The sequence below is a fragment of the Aedes albopictus genome, chromosome 1, assembly GCF_035046485.1.
Source record: "Aedes albopictus strain Foshan chromosome 1, AalbF5, whole genome shotgun sequence".
NCBI classification, from domain to species: Eukaryota; Metazoa; Arthropoda; class Insecta; order Diptera; family Culicidae; genus Aedes; species Aedes albopictus.
In genome coordinates, this window is record NC_085136.1 from 208877648 (window position 1) to 208896066 (window position 18419).

General features: G+C 38.4%; 1 protein-coding gene across 1 annotated transcript; it reads left to right on the plus strand.

The window, feature by feature from the left end:
- The first annotated feature begins 79 nt into the window (after nt 1-79).
- On the plus strand, nt 80-4454 carry LOC109430292 (ribosome quality control complex subunit NEMF homolog). Its single transcript, XM_019706342.3, has 4 exons — nt 80-232; nt 333-405; nt 477-1425; nt 2275-4454. Exons 2-4 carry the CDS (start codon nt 347-349, stop codon nt 4351-4353), a joined length of 3087 nt encoding a protein of 1028 aa, XP_019561887.3. The 5' UTR covers nt 80-232; nt 333-346; the 3' UTR covers nt 4354-4454.
- Nucleotides 4455-18419: the final 13965 nt, after the last annotated feature.

The window sequence follows — 18419 nt, forward strand, 5'->3', positions numbered from 1 at the left end:
ATATACTCAAATTTGGCTTCCCGCCAGTTAGGCCCTGATGGAAAGTCATCACTAAATTGACTTGACTGTCAGGTCAGCGATTACAGCGATTACACTAAAATCCATAAGTCACTTCCACGAGCCCCTCGTTTTCAAAATAAAGCGTGCGTGTCACCCGCAGTGGAAGGATCTTTTCGCGATTTGGTGAAATCGCAAATGAAATTAAATCCATTATTTTATCGTAAATAGTCAAGTAAGTACCATAAAAACACCGGGGATTCTATCAGTTTGAAATATTCCACCGATGGAAATTGGAGTTTCACGAGATTGTTTCCATTTTCGCCACTTTTCAGCTCTGTGAAGCAGCATGACGAAAACCAGATTCAACACCTACGATGTGGTCTGCTCGGTGACGGAGCTCCAGAAGTAAGATTTTCTGATTGTTTTAAAATTGCAATGCATTTATCAACTGTTTATGTTAATCCTTATCCATCCAGGCTCGTCGGAATGCGGGTGAACCAAATCTACGACATCGACAACAAAACGTATCTGATTCGGCTAGTCCGGAACGAAGAGAAAGTGGTTCTACTGTTGGAGTCGGGAAATCGATTCCACACTACCGCCTTCGAATGGCCTAAAAACGTCGCTCCGTCCGGTTTTACGATGAAACTGCGAAAACATTTGAAGAACAAACGTTTGGAGTGCATGAAACAGCTGGGTGTCGATCGTATCGTTGACTTCCAGTTCGGAACAGGTGAAGCGGCTTATCACGTGATTCTGGAACTCTATGACCGGGGTAACATTCTGCTCACGGATTGCGATTTGAAGATTTTGAACATTTTGCGCCCGCATGTCGAGGGAGAGGAAGTTCGATTTGCTGTGCGGGAAAAATACCCAACGGATCGAGCCAAGGAAGATAAAGGTCCACCGGCTATGGAGAAAGTCAAAGAGGCCATCGGAAAAGCACATCCCGGGGATACGCTGAGAACGGCTTTGAATCCGATATTGGAATATGGTGCGTCGGTGATCGACCATGTACTGCACAAATATGGTCTGTACGGATGTCGCATTGGCGGCGAACTTCCGGCTGAGGCGACGGCAGACATGCCAAAGAAAGCTAAGAAAAAGCAAAAGGCAATTGCTAAGGAGTTCTCCAAGATCTTTAACGTCGAGGAGGATATGACCGCACTGATGTGTGCTATCAACGATGCAGAAACCATGTTGCGGAAGGCCATGAAGGAACCATCCAGGGGTTTTATCATCCAGAAGAAGGAGTTGAAACCTGCCAAAGATAAAAAGCAGGAAGAGTTTTATTACACAAACCTGGAATACCATCCGTTCCTATACAACCAATACAAGGAGGATCCGGTGAAAGAATTCGATAGTTTTACCGCCTCTGTGGATGAGTTTTATTCCACCTTGGAGGGACAGAAAATAGATTTGAAGGTATGTTTGAACACAATTGTCATTGTTCCGTGCGGGCAAACCTCAAACTCGAACAAATACTATGCGTGCGCCACGGGTGGACAGTTAGCCATGTATTTTTTTTTATTTAAGAACAGACTTGTTAGAATCTCATAATGGCCGACTTTGGCACATACTCACGAATTCGAGCGCACAAAATAGTAAACAAAATCAGCGCACCTGAGCTTCTTATTTTAAGCTTATTAAAAGCAAGAACAGAATTATGAAATGCGGAAATAAAATGAAACAGAAAAATAGCTTGTTTCTTGAGATTTGCGTGTCTGAAGTTTTGATGCACTGTTGAAGCGGGATTTCAAAACGTTTGTCCTCAAAAGTGTTACGTCTGTATATCTGTGATAAAAGAATTTTTTTTTTTGAGATTTTACCCTAGAGGGCATTCATCTCAGATAAAAGAATCAGTTTTGGCATCTTGTCTATTCTGGTCATCGTGCGATGTATAGTCTGCTGTTATTTATATCGGCATGCATTAATTTCTAACTAGTTCATCTTAACCTCTAATGTTATATTTTGATTACCGCTGTGGAAACTATGGAATTTGATTTTAAAATGCAAACAAAAAGGATTACGAGGGTGCTTCCAAATTGGGCTCTGTGTAGTTTTCCTTAAACTGGGTAAAATCGGCGCTCGTACTCTATATGACATTGTAGATTTTTCATCAATCACTAGTTGAAATATTTAGGAAATTTTGATATACCTAGTTGTTGCGATTCTTGTATCACCTTCTTGGCAAATTAGGTGATTTCAAAACACTATATAAAACTTTCATTTTTCCCTTGTAACGCATTCTCTTTTTGTAATGTTCAATTTTAGGCCTTTGCGCAGGAAAGAGAAGCTCTCAAAAAGCTATCCAACGTCCGAACGGATCATGCCAAGAGATTGGAAGATCTAACGAAAGCTCAGTTGGAGGATCGCAAAAAGGCTGAACTCATCACAAGGAATCAAAACCTGGTGGACAGTGCCATTTTGGCGGTTCAAAGTGCACTGGCGTCCCAAATGTCCTGGTCGGACATCCAGGATCTGGTTAAAGCGGCACAAGCCAATAACGATCCTGTGGCATCCTGCATCAAGCAGCTCAAGCTGGAGATCAACCACATTTCTTTGATGTTGAAAGATCCTTACGGAGCATTGGATGAAGAGTTTGAAGATGACGAAGAAGACGAACACGAGGATGGAGAAGGAAAGCTAGAACCAATGGTAGTTGACGTTGACCTAGCTATGACGGCATTTGCCAATGCCCGTCGTTATTACGATCAACGTCGTTTCGCAGCCCGGAAGGAACAAAAGACAATCGAGTCCTCTTCCAAAGCCTTAAAAAATGCCGAAAAGAAAACCATGCAAACATTGAAAGACGTCCGAACACAGACTACAATTTCAAAGGCTCGGAAGGTTTACTGGTTTGAAAAATTCTACTGGTTCATCAGTTCGGAGAACTACTTGGTCATTGGTGGTCGAGACCAGCAGCAAAACGAGTTGATTGTGAAACGTTACATGCGACCAACTGATATTTACGTTCATGCGGAGATTCAAGGCGCTTCAAGTGTTATCATCAAAAATCCTTCAGGAGACGACATTCCCCCAAAGACGCTGCTCGAAGCCGGAACAATGGCTATCTCGTACAGCGTTGCGTGGGATGCTAAGGTCGTTACCAGCGCTTACTGGGTTAAGAGTGAACAGGTTAGTAAAACCGCCCCTACTGGAGAGTATTTGACCACCGGAAGCTTCATGATTCGAGGAAAGAAGAACTTTTTGCCTCCTTGCCATTTAGTATTGGGCTTGAGCTTCATGTTCAAACTGGAGGAGAGCTCAGTCGAGCGACATAAAGGCGAAAGAAAAGTTCGTACTTTCGATGAAGAGTCGATCATGAGCAAAGACGACCGTTCCGAAATATCCGAAGCACCTGATCAGGAAATACAACTTGAGGAAGGTGACTCCGATCATGATGAGAAAGATGTTCCTGAAAAGTCGGAGTCTCACGAAGAAGTGGAAGAACAAGTTAAATCACTTTCATTGAATGAAGATGCTGATACGGCTGAACAGCCAGCTGTATCAGAATCAGACTCAGACGACAGTGACGGCCCAAAGTTTCCGGACACACATGTCAAAGTTGAGCACGATACCGGAAAGGTGTCCGTTCAGGCCGATCCCGTGCTGCAGCGGCTAACCTCGGAGCCGGATCCGGAGAACGTCATCTTCCTTGGCGATAGCAAACCGTTCATCATAACTCCGGCTCCGCCCCGCAAGAAGCAGGTCCAAAAAAGCAAACAAAAGGCGAAGGATAAGGAGAAGGCACGCGAGGAAGCGGCTGCCAAAAACAAGAAGGCAGAAGATTCTCAGAAACAAGGTCAACTAAAGCGCGGTCAAAAGGCTAAGATGCGCAAAATCAAGGAAAAGTACAAGGACCAAGACGAAGAAGAGCGTCAAATGATGATGGAAATTTTGAAATCGGCGGGAAATAAAAACAATCAAAATCAGAAGGATGAAGAAGCACAAGGTAGCGATCAGAAAAAGTACCCCGGGAAGAAACCACAGCCCCGCCAGAAGCCAGGAGAATTCGAAGAGCTTGGAGATGATACTCCAGCGGCGGCTGATGTGGATATGCTGGATTCGTTGACCGGTCAACCGATGGAAGAGGACGAACTGTTGTTTGCCATTCCGGTGGTTGCGCCGTATCAGTCGCTGCAGAACTACAAGTTTAAGGTCAAGCTGACCCCGGGAACCGGCAAGCGAGGTAAGGCCAGCAAAATGGCTCTGCAGATTTTCCTAAAGGACAAGCACTGCACGAGTCGGGAGAAGGATCTACTGAAGGCCGTGAAGGATGAGACGCTAGCCCGTAATATACCAGGAAAGGTAAAACTGTCGGCTCCACAAATGCAAAAAGTACGAAAGTGATCAATAGCTATCGTTGTTTTTACCCTTGATGTTCACATTGTCTTATTATAGTATGTAGAGCAAATGCAGTAATCTATTATACATTTATTACGGAAAAAGCAGTTCATTTTTATTTACTTGAATGCTTCGAAAACCTTTAGGTGGAATTCTGTCCCGAGATACATTTTGCTGTTATCGCCAATTCACGACGACAGGGTGGCCGCAGATTCGGGAAAAATGCAGGTAAGTCGGGAACTTTGATTATGATCCGGAATTTTCTATTTAATTTATTTACCGTGACCGTACCTAATTCCGTTCACTTAAGGCGATGCACTAAGTCTAACAGCTGTAGAAAACACATCTTCTGCATTTAATGGCTGTAATTGTGCAACGCTGTTTCATAATGTCTCTATATTGCTAGAAAAATATAATCAAGGTTGCAGGTACTCCACTTATTTTGAAAATGGCCGCCAATTAAATCAAGTTGTTGATCGTAATTCCAATCAGTATGTTCCTAACTCCGTTCACTTGTGTTCCTAATTCCGATCACTCCAAGTAATTATCATTTTGACAAAATAATCATATTGTTATTGTTTGTTATAGTTATAGTTTTATTTTTTTTTGTATAGAATACTTTTATTTACACATTAAAATTTGTTTGTTTTATAATATTTTAAAGTTATAATATTAATTTTTTTCAATGTTGTTGCATTTTTTAGATTTTTTCTGGATTCTTAGAGATTTTTATCTATTTTCATTAATCTCATTCATTCATTAACTTTTTTCCGTCATTGTTGCTTCTCACTATATTTAAAACTACATGATTTCATTCAGAGCACCCACCAATTGAAAAGCAATTCCTTTTTATTTGAGTGAATTGTCACTCAAATGGCTAGTTGAGCACTGAACACGAAAAACACTGCAAAATTCCGCCAGACTGAAAAAAAAAATCGAATGTCGCATCAAAGTCGGGTCAATTTTTACCGAATGTTGGACCACTGTTGGGCCCACATTGCATAACCGTTGCGGCTATGTTGGGTTTGGAGGCCAAAATAAAAACAGGTCAATGATAGGTTTATGTCGGGTGTGACGTCATCTATGATGAATCAATCTTTGAACCTATGCGAATAAATATTTAAACTATTTATGCTTGCTAGCTGGGGTTAGCAATGAAAGATATGTACCGGTCATCTATCGTCATAGAGCCTTGAGTGATGCTGGAGTTGGATGTTCCGATTGTATAGCATTTTTTTATAATTCCTTCGCATCCATATGTTGATTGGAATTAGGAGCAAGTACAACCCTAGTATCCTAATTCCGGTCATGTGCCTTTTTCATTTCCAGCATTAAGAGTCGTCGACGAGAAATTTTTTTGATGTTAAATTTATAAAAATATGTCCTTTACTGTTTTGTTTTGGTACTTGTTTGATTGATTTTGTTAGTATTTCAGTGAAAATACAATTAATATATAAATTGGTGCAATCCCCAGGTCCCGAAAAGGAAAAATGTAATATGGCGGCATATTGGATGATAAATGGCATTTATTGTATTTTCACAATAATACACAAACAATCATTCAAAATTTAATTATACTCTGGCGTGAACATAATAATTGAAAATTTTAAAAACAATTTGCAAGAGATTTGCGACAATTTCGGCTAATACTCGTCGTTTTGATTCTTGTGAACGGAATTGAGAGCTGATTGGAATTAGGCGCGGTCACGGTATTTACTTCAGGATACTAAAATGAAATTAAATTCAAAATGTCTAAGTTTGACGAACTTCAATAAGACAAATCTTGACATATTGCACATATGACTCAGGGTTTTCTTCATAAATAGTTAGCTACAACATCAAGCTTTATTGGATCGAGCATAAATTTGTAATCTCTCAGTTTTTATTGATTGTGCAAAAATGCGAAAAGCGTTGCGCACCACTGATCTAATGATTCGCAAAAGCAACTTGTATCTTGAATTCCGCAGGAAATTCTACACGAAATTCTGCCAGAAATAAATTCCATGATTTTCTGCAGTAAATTTCACGACGCAATTTGTCAAGAAATACTGTTCGAATATCATCAAAGAATTACGTAAATTTGCAAATTGTCTACTATCTACTGTCTGGAAAAACAATCCTAAAAAGCAGTGGTTCAATTCCTTTAGAATGTTTGGAATAATTTTTACTGTACCTACATCTCAAATATTCTCTTTAAAAAATGCTTAAATAAAGAATAACTCTGCTTTCGGAAAAATCTTTGGAAGTCCTGAATGATTCATAACAAAACTTCTTTGAGAAATCTCCGAGATGAACAAATTTTGAAAACGACGTATAATCAATCAATGGTGTAGATTATCTCCCAAAAATCTCGAAATTTTCACAGATTTTTTTTCCAGCGCTTTGCTAGAAAATGATTGAGAAAGTCAAGCTTCAATGATTACAAGAGCATTTCTATGAAAAAAATATTAGAAATACCATTTAAAATTCCCACAAAGCAATAGTTTCAGAAAGTCCTTCGCTAAGAGCATCGCCACGGGCGTCCCTATCTGGGTCCCTATCCCTATTTCCGGGCCCTGAATAGGGACCTGTGGAGTATGAACAAAGCTGAGTAGCATTCCCCATGCGTGTATTTCCCCTAGCAAGCATCAGTGACAGCCAGCATCATGACGGAGTCGTCGTCAGTGTGATGCTGCCTCATTGACGAGTGGACTGTTGGCGGAGCAAGTCGCCATCACCGTGAGGTTCCGTATTATGCCAAGTGATTCTACTGCAGTTTGCTAAGATGGCTGGGAACGGATTGCTCCAGTGAGTTGCCCGGTATTCACAGGACCCATGTTCACACCGGCGGTATCTAAACGGGAATGAAAAATAAGGACGCGACATGAGATTAGCGATGGGTTTCCACATTTGGGGACCCACTCAAATCTTGCACGGAGTTGCTATTCCGATGGTTTGTGTGACGTCACAAATGAACAGCAGTGGATCAATAAAGCATGAGGTGAATATTAATGCACTTTGTCTTACGTGACTAGATGTTTTCCAGAACCCTATCACAAACAAACAGCCGCAACACTAATAATTCCCACGTACACGGATTCAACGGTTTATTTAAAAATTTAATAGTTGACCAACTGCCCATCTGTAGCGCTCGCAGCGTTTTTGTTCAAGTTTTACATTCGCTCACTATTGTCACCTAGTTTATGATGCGCTGAAAATGTTAGTTGGGATATGACAATGCACACATGGTTTTAATCTTTTTATGATTATTTTCTATAGTTATAGCGTTATAGTACTGATTTTGTGTTTTGATGAACTTTGAAAATGATTTTCTGACTTGAACCCATGGAGAAATTAGAGGCATATTTTTTTGAGATTCTATACAGATTGCCTATGTACTTGTTCCTTGTAGTGCAATTTTAATTTTTATAAACAAAATTTATGAATAAGATTTGACCCAATCAATGGTGATGATTAACCTGGGCTTGTTAGGGGAATATCTGTAAATAAAAAGAAAATCGCGTTAAGTACTGTTCCTTTGAATTCCACTAAGAATTTGTATCCTTTTACAGATACGTATTTCGACCTCAACTGTAAGGTCGTCTTCAGTGTCTTGTACTTGACTCGACTCAAGTACAAGACACTGAAGACGACCTTACAGTTGAGGTCGAAATACGTATCTGTCAAAGGATGCAAATTCTTAGTGGAATTCAAAGGAACAGTACTTAACGCGATTTTCTTTCCAATCAATGGTTTTAACTAAACTTTTTGAAATAATTCCCATTTAGCGAAGGACTTTTTGAAATTATTGCTTTGTAGGAATTTTAAATGGTATTTCTATCAAATTTTTTGAAAGTTCATAGAAATGCTCTTGTAATCATTGAAGCCACCGTAGTAAGAATTTCAGATAACGGCATGTTTTTGTACAATTATTGGATGATTAAGAATTCGGAAGAGTTTCTAATAAATTTTCCTGTCTCTCAGCTCATCAGATCAATTATGTCGCGCGCTGCTCTTGGCAAATACCCACAAAAAAATATAATTTGGATATAATTTCAACAGAAATGTAATCAAGAATTCGCCTTGTTCGACCTTGTTCGAAATGTGTCAACACATAATATCACTAGAAAGAATACGAAGCATTTCGTGCAATCGTTTTATTCGAAGACAATTATGATAAATAATAAAAATATCATAAAGTGTCTAACTCACAGTATACAATATCACATCGTGGTCTAACTCATATCGGTGTCATGTAAGGACTGTATCGTTAATTATGAGTACACCTTTGAGGCTCTGTATTAAAAATACTATGCCTTATTTTGTTAACTGCTTTGTGTCTATGTGTTGCTAACGTTGTAAACAAACGATAACCTTCATTAAAAGTTAAAGTTTTTCCTCAAGTGGAACAATGCGAGGGTTTACGGAGGAGAAGCGAAAATCGATTGTGACTAGGCACTGCAAGGAAAAATGATTATCGCTAAGAAAATTAGCAAAAATTGAATGTGTTAGGGTTTTTGTTGTCCAAAATGCTATCAAACGATTCGGTATGCATAACACACTAAAGCAAACTGAAAAGTTTTCATATTTAATAATTCAATAATTTCCCTCACCTTTGCACATGAATACTGACCATAACTATTTTATTAATTAGTTATTATATTAAACTGACCATAATTATTTTATCTTTCGAATTACAACAAACGGTGAGAAGTTTTGATAAGATTTTTTGGATATGTATTGGATCACTTCACACCATCAATGTATAATTCCCAACTCGGATTGCAGAGACAGTTTGTGATAGGTTCGTCTTGACAACAAGTAGCACACAATCAAAGCGAGCTGTGTCCTCTCTATCGGTTTAAAAGCCATAACATTTCAACAGTTTTTAAGAGTTATCTGATGAAAAATGTTTAAGAGATATGTGATTATTGTGCTCAACCTAAAATTAAAAATGAACCATTTATCAAAATGCACCTTCAAATGCTATTTATTTATTTCGGATGATTCAGAAGAGGCATACATTTGGGACAATGGTGGTTCCCTAACCTCAAATCTACCCGTCCTACAGGTACAAATTTTGAAATTTTATGAACAAGTGAGCTTGTAGTCAGAGCTGCCACAGGGTTGTATACGTAAAAAAAATGGCACACCTTAGTTTATTTTTAATCAGCAAGGCAATGCAACAAGTTTGTTAACTCAAAATTAATATATTTTTATTTTGAAACTATTTTTAAGCTTACAGTCCTAGTAGAATACTTCGAGATAGTAAAATAAACGAGAGGATGCCAACCCTTTTTGTGCATGAAACATAGGTAGGTAATGTGAAAGCTCTGCTTGTAATGGGTGTAGGATGACGTAAAAGAGATTTTGATTATTTCCGTTAAGTCTTAAGTCATAAATTTGAAAGAATTACTGATTTTGATTCGCAATATAGATGAAAAGTGAGGTTACGAGACGTCACCGGATAATAAACATGTGGTATTATTCATGTTAATATTTTTTACATTCACATTTGAATGCATTTGAAAAACATTTTCGTAAAATTAGCCATGATTTGGTAAAAACGGACGAAATCCACACAAAAATACAAAATTCTCCGCGCGAACCGCGTGACTTCCGCATCAAAAACAGTGCATGCACTGTTTTGTCGTGCGTCGCGCGGCTAAACGCTTTCCGCTTCGCATCGTTCCGCACGCACTCTGGCATGTTGTGATTGTTTTACCTGTATTCTAATGAACGGAGTTCAGCCGCGCGTCGACGTGCGACCTGTCAAATGCCGCATCGCACCGCGCCGCGCCGCGTGACGCGTCCACTCTGGCCGGCACCATAGACTTACCCGGACGCAGCGAAAAACAGGTGCGTCCAAGTCAAATTTGGACAGCAAAACTTGCAAAATCGTTGAAGGAAAATAGGAGATATCCATTAGAGATTAAGCAAAAAAGTGTGAAACGACTGTTGGTATGGTTCAACGCGCCAAGGAGCGTAATTCCCCGAAGACCTACCCAAAACAGAAATGTCCAAAACGCAGTCAAATTCTGGCGGATTATGTGAAAACTCAGGCTTGGAAGCTGTACGACGATGTTTTGAGCAAAAATTGCATGTGCATATTCATGGATGATGAAACGTATGTCAAATTGGACTACAAGGTATTTCCAGGGGCACGGATTTTCACTGTTAAGCATGGCACGGATGTTACGAATTAGGAGAAATCGATTTTTTCGAAAAAAAAATGGGAAAATGTGTTGGTCTGGCAAGCAATTTGTCAATGTGGTATGAAATCGTCACCTTTCTTCACCGTCCCAGGTATGAACGTCGAAATATACCGGAAGGAATGTCTCCAGAAACATATTCTGCCACTCATCTGAAAGCACAAAGGTCCTACATTACTTTGGCCGGATTTGGCATTCTGCCACTATGCGCGTGACACCTTTGACAGGTATGAAGTAAACAATGTTCAATTTGTGGAAAAGGCAATGAATCCTCTCAATTGCCCGTAAATAAGGCCCATTGAGAAATAGTTAACTTTGATGAAAGGGAAACTACGGAAAAAGGATAGAGGAGCAGAGGACGTCACAAAATTCAAGAAAAACTGGGTCAACGTATGCCAAACCATCGTCGGAACGGTTGTCCAAAACCTTATGAAGCACGCCAAGAAGAAAGTGCGAGAGGTGGCAAGATCCATGCAAAATTAAATATACAATCATGTCATGGGCTTTTCTGATGGTCAATGAATAATGTAATTGAATTTAATTTACAAAATAAATAAAACATTTTGAAATACAGCAATTTTAAGGTGTACTCATAATTAACGATACAGTCCTTAATTAGGTAAAGTCTGTAAAGTGCACCGCGTCGCAAAAGGTCCGTAATCTACTGTTGTACTCTAAAATCCACAGAATTAGGCTGACCATCCGTCCCGTATTTAACGGGACAACCAAATTTTCAAACACTCATCATTGGTGCATAGTTAACGTTTTTGGCTCAATTATTCGTTCTTTCTAGCTGAAATAGCATTATTAACAACATGCAGTTCTGTTTTTGGACATTGATTTTCTTTTTGTTGAGTTTCCGAAATGTGTCCCGTATTTAAACGGGACAAATCTGGTCAGCCTACACAGGATACGCTTAACAACAGCATGTTTTGCTCTTACTGCTTATACGCACCAAGGTGGTCTGCCTGTGAGCTGGTGAGCCGGTTCTTTGCATTGCTGCAGTTTGGTTCTCGATCTCTGCATATTATACACACTCTCTCTCTCGCATTTATCGCACACTAAGATAAAAGTACACAGACACGATATGGCCGGTGCCAATTTCAAGTCGGACCGGACCATGTGTTTTTCAATGATAACACAAGTTTACAAAATAAAACGAAAGTCGTGAACTTCTGTCAACGACCAAAATTTTTGAAGCACAATTTAGTGCTGATTTCGAAACCGACCTTCAAAAAATTTTAAGTAGAACAGTTTTTGAGTTTTAGCTCAATATCGAGTTTTGCAACTTTTCAAAATGTGTAATTAACTAAAATTCAAATATATTGCGTTTTGTTCAACCAATGTTAAATCTTTTTTCATAAATTAAAAGCTGAATACAATACCATTCGATCATTTGAATACAGGTTTTGCGTCAGATTGATGAAATTTAAGATTTTAACGAGTTTTAGGGACGATCTTCTTAAATTTTAGCAAAATTCCCAAAATTTTTTGAAGAAATGTATTTTTTTTTTCAATAAGAAAAAACCAACTTAAAAATTCTTTCTCGACGTTTATTTGACATATCATATGTAGGCAAGTTACAGTAAAAATTTCAGCTCAATCGGAGCATTGATTACGGAGAATGAGATGTTTGAAGTGAGCGACTTTTCTTAAAAATAGAACAAAAATCGATTTCAAATCATCAACCTTGTATGGAAAGTCGAAAAAATTTCCGCTCTACTGTAATTTTTTTCTTTCGCGTTTTCAAACTCAGGGCATGATTCTACACCAAAAATGATCATCAGCTTACCGAGTTCAAAAATGCTGTAAACTAGTGTAATGGTTAAATGAAATTTTCACAGAAAGTAGTTAATTATGCGTATATTATGCCTGCAACGTATCATGTTTTTGTTAAAGAACCTTTAACAAATCCACAGCAGAAATTTAAAAAAAAACATGCGGAAAATGTGATAACTCATGTTACAATATGTACATGATAAGAAAAACACTGCTGCTGTTTGTTTGTTTGTTTATTTACCACACGGAAAAAAATCCATTCCCCTCATCATGAATAAAAAATCATGTTCTTATGATGTCTGCCAAGTCATAATATCATAATTAAGATTCATGATATCATGAATGAGTTGACCAGAAATATGAATAGAAACAATCATTTTCATGAATTATATTCATGGTCGCTTCCTAGCGTTACACTTATCTGCCATATGCAACTATATAAATCGCGCGGTCGTCCAGCACAGACATGTGGAAAAAGTTGAACCTGCTATTTTTGCAAAGTTTTTATTTGGTTAGAGTAATAAATGTGCATATATCAGGAAATGGAACATCAAAACAGTGTGCCCGTAAGATTCGGCAGTTTGTTGGGAGTTGATTGACTAAAAAGTAAAAGCGCAAAAAGTAAACAGTGCCCAGTTCGCGTTTTCGTTGTGCCATCCGTCTTAGTTCCGAGTTTATGTACGGAGGGTGAAGCAAAGTAGGAATCGCGAGCGCTAATTTACGGTGATTCGCTCTATTTTTCCGGTTTATCCTTCGTTCGACGACTTCGGAGACTCAGCAAGTGATGTGAACTAACTAGTAAACAATCGATATGGTTTGGAGGGCATCCTTAGCCCGTTGTATGTAGCAGCCAAAGACAAAAATAGTAAACCAGCCAAATATGATTATCCGGTGAGTTCGATCATTGTTGTTCTCTTTTATATTTGAACATGACATATCTTCACTAACAGGAGGCCAACTAAAAAGTGCTGCTTGCTCGTAGAAAAAAAAAGGATGATGGATAGGTCCCAAAATCATAGAAATGAGCTCAGATATCACGTATTTTATTTTCTTATGGTTTTAGCTTGCATCGTTTATTAATCTAATTAAAAACATTTGGGACCGACGACGACGGAATCATAAAAGTAATTCTTAATTCCATGAATTTTATGCATGGCACCATCAAAATTAACCATGATTTTATGAATTTGACTGAGAAGCATTGAGGCTCGACGACGACGGAATCATAAAAGTAATTCTTAATTCCATGAATTTTATGCATGGCACCATCCAAATCAACCATGATTTTATGAATTTGACTGAGAAGCATTGAGGTTCGACGACGACGGAATCATAAAAGTAATTCTTAATTCCATGAATTTTATGCATGGCACCATCAAAATTAACCATGATTTTATGAATTTGACTGAGAAGCATTGAGGTCCGACGACGACGGAATCATAAAAGTATTTTTTGATTCCATGAATTATATGCATGGTTCTACCTCACCCAACCATAATTTTATGAATGTGGTGGTAAAGCATCAGGATCTGCATCCAGGTTTATGAAAATTATTCTTGGCTTCATGAATGCTACTCATGATCCCAGCTAATTTAATCATAGCTTCATGATTACATTTCCCATTTTTGGTCGTCGAAAGCCAAAACAATAACGGGTGCATAGCGTTATGGTGAAATCATTCATAAAATCATAAAATTTAATCATGGTGTATATTTATAACATAAAATCATAAAAATATCGGGAAACTATGAGTCATATTCATGATCTTGGGAATGGATTTTTTTCCGTGCAGTAGCGTAAAGGAAAGCCTTTGTTTTTGTTTGATGAAATTTGCACGTTTTCATTACTACTGCCCTATGCAGAGTGACTTGTGACTTTGGGTGTTATTGGGAGCTTTGTTCTCTTCGTCATGGGTTTTTTTTCGGCCAAATTGCCTGAAACTTGCTTATATACTTCAGCTTGGTTGGGAAGGGTTTGAGGACAACTTTGAGTTTAACAATTTTCAAAAAAAAAACCATGACAAAGAGAACAAAACATCCGAAAATACAAAAGTTCCCATAGTTCATATAAGCAAAAGTCAGCATATTTAGGGTAATTGTTCCCTTCGTTGCGGTAGTACCTAATGTTGCGGTAGTGGCAATTGAGCACTTTTTCGACTGAAATGTTATCAAAAGGTATTTTTAATAGATGTATTATGCTCAAATTATGAGATTGCACCATTTGTGTGCTTAAGATTTGCCCAAAAACCTATTAAAAAAAATATTTTCCTTAAATTTGTTGCTGCTGTGTTCCTATTGTTGCGGTAGTGTTCCTAATGTTGCGGTATCCCATATGATTTCAATGGGATACCGCAACAATAGGAACCAAAATTAAATTTTACCTCCATAATAGGAACAGTGTGCCTAATGTTGTGGTAAGCGATTCATGATCGAAAACAGAGAGAAACGATAGTTTTTATATTTTTCCAAGCAAATTTGGGTAGAAAACTACCAACTAACGTTTTGCAACCCTTCATTAGACGGTACGAACATTGTTTTTAAAATGAATTTACCTTAATACCACAACGATGGGCACATTTACCCTATGTCCAGTTTATGCACATAAAATTTGAGCCGAATTCATCGAAGCAAAACAACACCTCAAAGTTGGAATGCATCACACTGTACTTACTTTGGGACATAGCAGGCTGTTAAAATTAGCCTTTCGTATGTTCTCATTCGACATGACAAATATTTGGCCAAACAAGCCCAACAAATGACCAACACAACGTGGATCATAGCAACCTTGGCATGACAAATTTTTATTACAAGTTTGGCAATTTGGCCATCGGCTTGACTTAAAATTTATTTACAACTGATTCTTTTGCATATGAAATATTGGCAAACTAAATTAATAAAACAAAATATATTAATTAAATTTTTATTTCAAACATAGCACCGTTTAGGAAAAAACAAAACTCATGAAATTGGTAGAACTCAGTAAGTGATCAACCAACTTTCAAATGTGTGGGAGTGGGTTTTTATCTTGGGAGTCTCTGGTCTGGAGGTTCCGATAACAACGCTCATTGCTCAACAACCAGCCAATACCATCAGCAATGTGCGAGAGAAAGAGAGTAACGTGATGATACAAAACGAACGCAGTACCAGCTAGAGAGTAGCCGCAGTTTGCTTCGAACATCTGATTGTACCGCATGTGTATGGGCCCTCGTGAGCGTGTCTAGCAGCTAATGTTATATCTTGGCCCAAGTTGATCATTTTTCATGCGGAATGTGTATCAAATTTTTCTCGTTAAAATTGAAACTGTGTTGTGTTTTGTGAAGTAACGTAAATTTAGTGCTGCGGTGCCCAAATTGTTGAATTGTGTTTGCATTCTATTTGCTTCCCCTCATGCGGTAAACAGTAAATCGCATTTCCTGTCTGGTCTCCCCGGTACTTCGGAATAACAACGTTCAGATTCGACAAACAGTGTGTGGTGCTGCTAGGCGCGTTTCATGCGGTACTAATAGGTTTTAGAAAAAAATCCCAGTTCGAAAATTGGTTCAGAATCATTGATTTTAGTGCAAACTGCCATTCCGTTCAACCAACAATAGCGCAGAAGTTCAATGTGAGCAAATAAACACAAAGAAGCAAAAATCAATGCGATAATCATCTTCTGCCAAGTGTGACAATCGCAGTGCAAAGCAACTGCAGCAACAGCCAAAGAGACCCATCCGGCTCCGGAATAGGTTGCTTCGTGGAAAATCGATATCATTAAATCGTGCCGCATTCGAGCAGCCTCCCATTTACGAGAGAAGAATCTTTAATGCGCTTTGCATGTGTGTTTTGCTTTGTCATCTATTTCTGTAACATTTTTGATCTTAAACTCCAGAGTGGGAAAAAATCAAATAAACAAATTGTTCGATTGCTAGTAGAGCTAGTGTTATAGCCAAATGAAAGTGTGTGGAAATTTCCTATGGCCAAGAGAAGTGTAAATTAAACAAGAAAAAAAAAAGGCAATTGGAACCAGCAAACCAATCTGTGAAGAATATCAAAGAGCCTTCAGACGAGAGTGAGAAAGGTACCTACAACATAACAACAAGCAAGCAATCCAAGTAAACGGAGAACACTGCTAGGAGCTGGACTGGCTGGCGGCTGTCGTCGACCTAGCCTACTGCTGCAGCGAAGTGAACCGCGCGCCGTGTGACTCACCCAAACAAGGTAAATGTTGCGAAGCTGGCTCTTTACATGGCATAGACCCAGGTACCATGTGTTGTGTGTGTTTATTTGCTAAATTACCGATTATGGTATTATCAATATTGTTGTGACACCCGGTTGGATGCATTTAAATGGCTTAAATACGGTTAACTGCTGGATACCGGTCAATTATGGTAGTGACCTTGATTATATCTTAATTATTATCAACCCTGCGTTTTTGTGTCAATATTTTAGGATATATAAAAAAATCAGCGGTATTCCTGCATAGGTCGCGAACAAAACGTCCGATTTGAGTCGTCTTTGTTTTTTTCTGGACAGGGCCGGATTTAGGGATCTGGTGCCATGGACCCGGATCTTCACCATAGCTGCGCAATATCACTCTTGTCAGTTGACTACTGATATTGCACCACTGTCCCTATCACTGTAGACCGATGAATGTCTAGACGACAATAACAGACAACTAGGGTCTGGGACCATTTGGGCAGAGGCACCTATTTTGGGCACTTGCTGCTATAACTCAGTCAATTTTGAACCGATGGACTTGATTTTTGAGACACGATCATATACGCACAGTATCTAGCCATGTGCAAAAATTTAAGTCAATCGGTTTGCAATTGACTGAGTTATAGCAGCAAGTGCCCAAAATAGGTGCTCCTGCCCAAATGGTCTCATACCCTACTTAATATTCACCTCACTCTAGATCTCTATAATTGCACCTGATTTGATATTTTGGTACTTTTAGGCAACACTCAAATTGTTTGAATGACTAACATGCCAACATTATTATATAGGGAATTTTGGAGTAATATGTGGGCGACATGTATTTATTGTTTTATGGAATGGGTTTGCTGTATCTCAGCCAATTTTCAGCTAATTGACTTGGTTTTTGGAATATAATAAGATACGCACAGAATCTATCCGTGTACAAAATTTCATATCAAATGGTTTGAAATTGACTGAGTTATAGCAGCAAGTGCTCAAAATAGGTGCTCCTGCCCAAATGGTCCCAGACCCTACTTTCATTCTTTCTGATATACTCTGAACCGAAAATTTTCAAACTATTTGCTCTTATAAGAGAATGAACAGATTAAAAAAAATCTTGGGCTTTTATTAAAGGGGAATAGTTGTACTAACTTTCAACGTTTATGCCACCCCAATAAACCTTTTCCCCCTTTTTCAAAGAATGCAAATATGTCTGTTTTTGCTTTTTTTTTCTTCTAGTTTAAACAAATGCTTCAGGATCTTTAATCATTTTGCTTACCAGTCTCCAATATCGAATCGGAGAAGTGTTATTTAGTCATGGGATACTATCCTACATAACATTGTTGAGGACCATTTGGTTTTAATGGAGAACAACCAGGTCCACCTTAAGATCCGGAACATCCGTAAAAAAATCTTATCTCAATAAAATTTATCTAGATCGCTTTTTTACAAAGTAAATGGTTCAATCTTATTATGGACCGAAGCGTCCGCTTTTGGGCCAATGCCAAATTTTTATTTACCTCAGCTTAACGAATGTCTAGTAGGCCGTCCCTTATTTTGCAAAAAATGGAAATGTTATAAGTTCGTTAGTGGAAAATGATCGTTTTAGCTAAGAAATGATCGTGTCAAAATCTGAAGTTCGTATCTCAAGGCTAATTGTTCCCTCAAGGGGCCCAAAGTTGTCAAAAATTGTATGGGACTGTAAAAAACATGAAGATACGCCAAACCGATGGTTTTAGGACCCTATAGGGCCAAAAATGTGCTTAAAATTGTGATATCTCTACTCGTTTTTGATTTATTGATCAAAATAGGGTAGGTTTCCTTCGGGATCTAAGAAAGTGGTCAAAAATGCTGATTTTTCGATTGTTCTTTGTCAATAACTCAGAAACGAGTAGAGATATCGCAATTTTGAGCACATTTTTGGCCC

What these genes read in the sequence shown, in the direction of transcription:
- LOC109430292 (XM_019706342.3), top strand. Translation starts at nt 347, where the DNA reads ATGACGAAAACCAGATTCAACACCTACGATGTGGTCTGCTCGGTGACG. An exon ending in TCGGTGACGGAGCTCCAGAA is followed by an intron (nt 406 to 476) that starts GTAAGATTTTCT and finishes TTATCCATCCAG; the next exon opens with GCTCGTCGGAATGCGGGTGA. An exon ending in GACAGAAAATAGATTTGAAG is followed by an intron (nt 1,426 to 2,274) that starts GTATGTTTGAAC and finishes GTTCAATTTTAG; the next exon opens with GCCTTTGCGCAGGAAAGAGA.